Here is a 3,410-nt window from a genome sequence, read left to right on the forward strand (position 1 = left end):
CATCTCCTATGTGTTTACACACCTCGTTACATCATCCCTAAAGGATGTGGCTCCATACGACCACACCAACACCATTCTAGGTGAGTATCCATTAATTCAACAAACAGCAGGGCCTTTAGCAACATGTCATATATTAATAGTTTATAATATGAATCCCCCGCGGAATGGTGTATTTAATAAACAATTTCAAGACTACAGGTCGCTAGATTAGAAACAGAAAGTGAACACGAAATTGATTTACGATTTGTTTAATGGCATTTTTTAAGCAGTACGTTCAAGGGGCAGCGTGGCTCAGCGGTACGGTCTTTGCTTCGTATCTGAAAGGTACCGGGTTCAATCATCCACCGCTGCGCTGTGTGGCCTTGAGCAAGTCACCTCGTTTAACTGCGGCTGACGCCTGGGTATTTCCAGTCTTCCCCTGGAATAGACGCTAAAAGGCGTTTCTCCTATGGGATGAATAAAGGCAATTTGATTTTTTCAAAAAAAATTCCGTATGTTACCTAATAGCACTAGTCTTATCAGCTTGCTCCACGCGTCACGAAGCATCTGTCATGTCCCAGAATCCACATTTTCGTAATTTCTTTCGTGTGAGTTAAGTCTCTGACTGGGGTATTGCACACATGGTCTCAATCAGAATCCCAAAAACAGGTCGGCAGATACATTTCAACCCATCCGTCTGTTTTGGAAATTTTTCATTCCGGAATTCCCTGAGCATCACCTAGTTGGGGCATAGCTTGTGCAAACTGTAATAATGTGCAATTGATCTCACAGGAAAATAAAATTTGAATTGCACCTCGTTGTGCCAAACATTTTGGTACAGATGACTTCCTGGATGAAAAAAGAATGGTCCGTGCTATAAATCACACCACACAAATCTTAGAAAATGTTCCTTTAATGTGAACAATGTTTGATGCCAGTAAATTTAATATTTAATATTTTAAATGCCTATTACTATTAGAGAATAAATAAAAAATAATTTACTTTCTTTGTCTTTTGGTGTTCAATTGTACACAAATGATTTTGAACCCAAATCTAAAATCTAGTAACCATTCCCCCTGTCTTTCATCCAAACATCATTTTCACTTCCGCCTGAATACCTGTTCTCTAATTGAAATAATCTAATCTATGGTTTGGCTTCCTTTTGCTCTTGATGTTGCAATATTATATTTCCTTTTCGGCTAATCCGTTGACACGATTTTGTCTCATAAAACATGCGGAACAACACAGCTCTTGCCATACAGTTTGCGTGTGTTGTTACTTTTCCCCCAAGCCAGTATAGTGTATGCTTCTTCCGTTGACATCTCTGGTTGGTCTTCCTCCTCCTTTTCCGTCTGCTGCTACTTTTACTTTCAGAATGTGTTTCTTGGTCATTGTTTTTGAGTTGCCCAAAGAACTCATTTTATACGCGTATTCCAGAGGACCAATGAAGGACTGAGGTCAACATTTAAAATCTTGCAGCGGAAATTTTTGCATAAATCACTAGAAACTGATGTTTAATTTATTTCTATTTTTGATGTTTTACCAGGACCCTTGGCAGACCGCCCCAATATTTGCCCGCCACCAGAAACCAACAGTCAATTCTTCAACAGACGTAAAAAGAACTTAAGTTTGCAGCAGAGATGGCACGAGATTTTAAAAAGCATCGGAGTGCGCACGGGTCTGGTTGTGCTCTTTGGTGTGATTTGTTTGCACATTGATATAAACAAGACGTATAGAGAAAACAACGTTGTTGGGAATTTGTTCAATGATACGCATGTAGAAAAGGTAGATAATATCACCATCATCATCATCATCATCATCATCATCATCATCATCATCATCATCATCATCATCATCATCATCATTGTCATTGTCGTCGTCGTCATCGTGAAAATCATCATGATCATCATCCCCATTCATCATTATCATCATCATAATTATCATCATCATTGTCGACGTCATCATCACCATCATCATCATCATCATCATCATCATCATAATATCATCATCATTATGATGTCACCATTTAAAACCTCAAAGAAACCATCACCATGACATCCTCATGACATCCATGCCAATCCATCCAGGCCATCACATCAATGGATGACATCTACCCATGGATTACAGACATGGTCATCAACCACACCCTACCCGTGTCTTACGTCAACGGTGATCCTCTGACTCCAGACATGCTAAACTTTACAAACGACCTGGCCCATTACAGACTCGGCCCTATCAAAGTTATACAATTCAGAGTAAAAGGTATCTACAATTGAATGATAAGCGAGTCTCTTGAATGTCATTAATTTAGTACTCATGAACCTGTTCAAGGAACAAAATTGACTTCAATCAGTTCTTTGTTATTGCATTAAGACAACCATTTTAATGATTAGTTCTCACTAAATTATATCAGATAGGCTATAAACGTTGAATGTTACACATAGCTTTGTGTGTTGGGGGCTCTTGGAAATATATGTAATTCAAAGAGGATACAAATCAAAAGCTAAGAACAGGTGTTTTAAATCCAACATTCTCTCTTTCTGTAAAAAGCATGACAGGTTCCAAAACAAATCCTTGAGGAAGATACTGAGTATATACCGGCCAACAACCATCTCAAACAGCGACATGATGAAGGGAACAGGGCTAGAGCCTGCATCTCTTGTTGTAAAGAGAAGATGATGGAGGTGGACTGGCCATGTCCTCCGGATGAACCATGGATGCACCAATGGTTGCTCTCAGATGGACCCGACAGGGAACAAGGAGGAGAGGGAGACCCTTGGAGACCTGGAGAATGACCCTGGATCGTTATAAGAAGACCCAGAATAGTGGACGTGGGGGAGAGATGACAAAAATGGCAGCAATCCGTGATGGTTTGAGATCCACAGTGTTGGTCGTGTGTGCAACTGAAACACCAAGAGGATAATAGTAAAGCGATATTTATATTCCTTCAAGGAAAGCCAAGGGAGCGGCATATATAGGACCAGCGCGGAAGGGCGGAATTATTTTTTTTTAATCCAATGTTTCAGCATCTAAATCTAAATCACCAAGACAGAATACCGATTTGAGACGTTACGTCATAAATAAAAGTGCGCTATAATATTATAAATATTGTATCATAATACTTTCTTTATCTATTTCAGACAGATGTAGTCACAGCCCTGAAGATTCTAGTCGTTATTTTACGGACATTAACTGTTGGGTCGACTATTCTGGCGACAATGAAGACGATAGAGATTTTGGTCTGAGTAAGAATAATGACTATAAATCATAATTTGTATTTTTTTTAGAATAAGCTACATCCTTTCATGATAACGATACGGTCACCCAAATGTTAGAATTTGAACCATGATCGACTGTAAGTATATCTTTATTACCAAACATGGCAATAATATGTCGACAAATTAATAAACAAAAATAAAAATATAAATATG

The 3,410-nt window shown here is 38.7% G+C and overlaps 1 protein-coding gene across 1 annotated transcript in view; it reads left to right on the forward strand.

The window, feature by feature from the left end:
- LOC144963529 (polycystin-1-like protein 3) overlaps positions 1-2,774 on the forward strand; it is an 18,580-nt gene extending 15,806 nt beyond the window's left edge. Inside the window, exons 12-15 of the mRNA XM_078897603.1 lie at positions 1-80; positions 1,526-1,764; positions 2,067-2,234; positions 2,538-2,774. The exon at positions 1-80 is cut by the window's left edge and continues 20 nt beyond it. Coding sequence (XP_078753729.1) covers positions 1-80; positions 1,526-1,764; positions 2,067-2,234; positions 2,538-2,774 — 724 coding nt within the window. The remainder of the gene's footprint in view (positions 81-1,525; positions 1,765-2,066; positions 2,235-2,537) is intronic.
- Positions 2,775-3,410: the final 636 nt, after the last annotated feature.

The sequence above is a fragment of the Berghia stephanieae genome, chromosome 1 (genome assembly GCF_034508935.2).
Source record: "Berghia stephanieae isolate SIO BIC M18660-M18661 chromosome 1, UCSD_Bste_1.3, whole genome shotgun sequence".
Taxonomy (NCBI): Eukaryota; Metazoa; Mollusca; class Gastropoda; order Nudibranchia; family Aeolidiidae; genus Berghia; species Berghia stephanieae.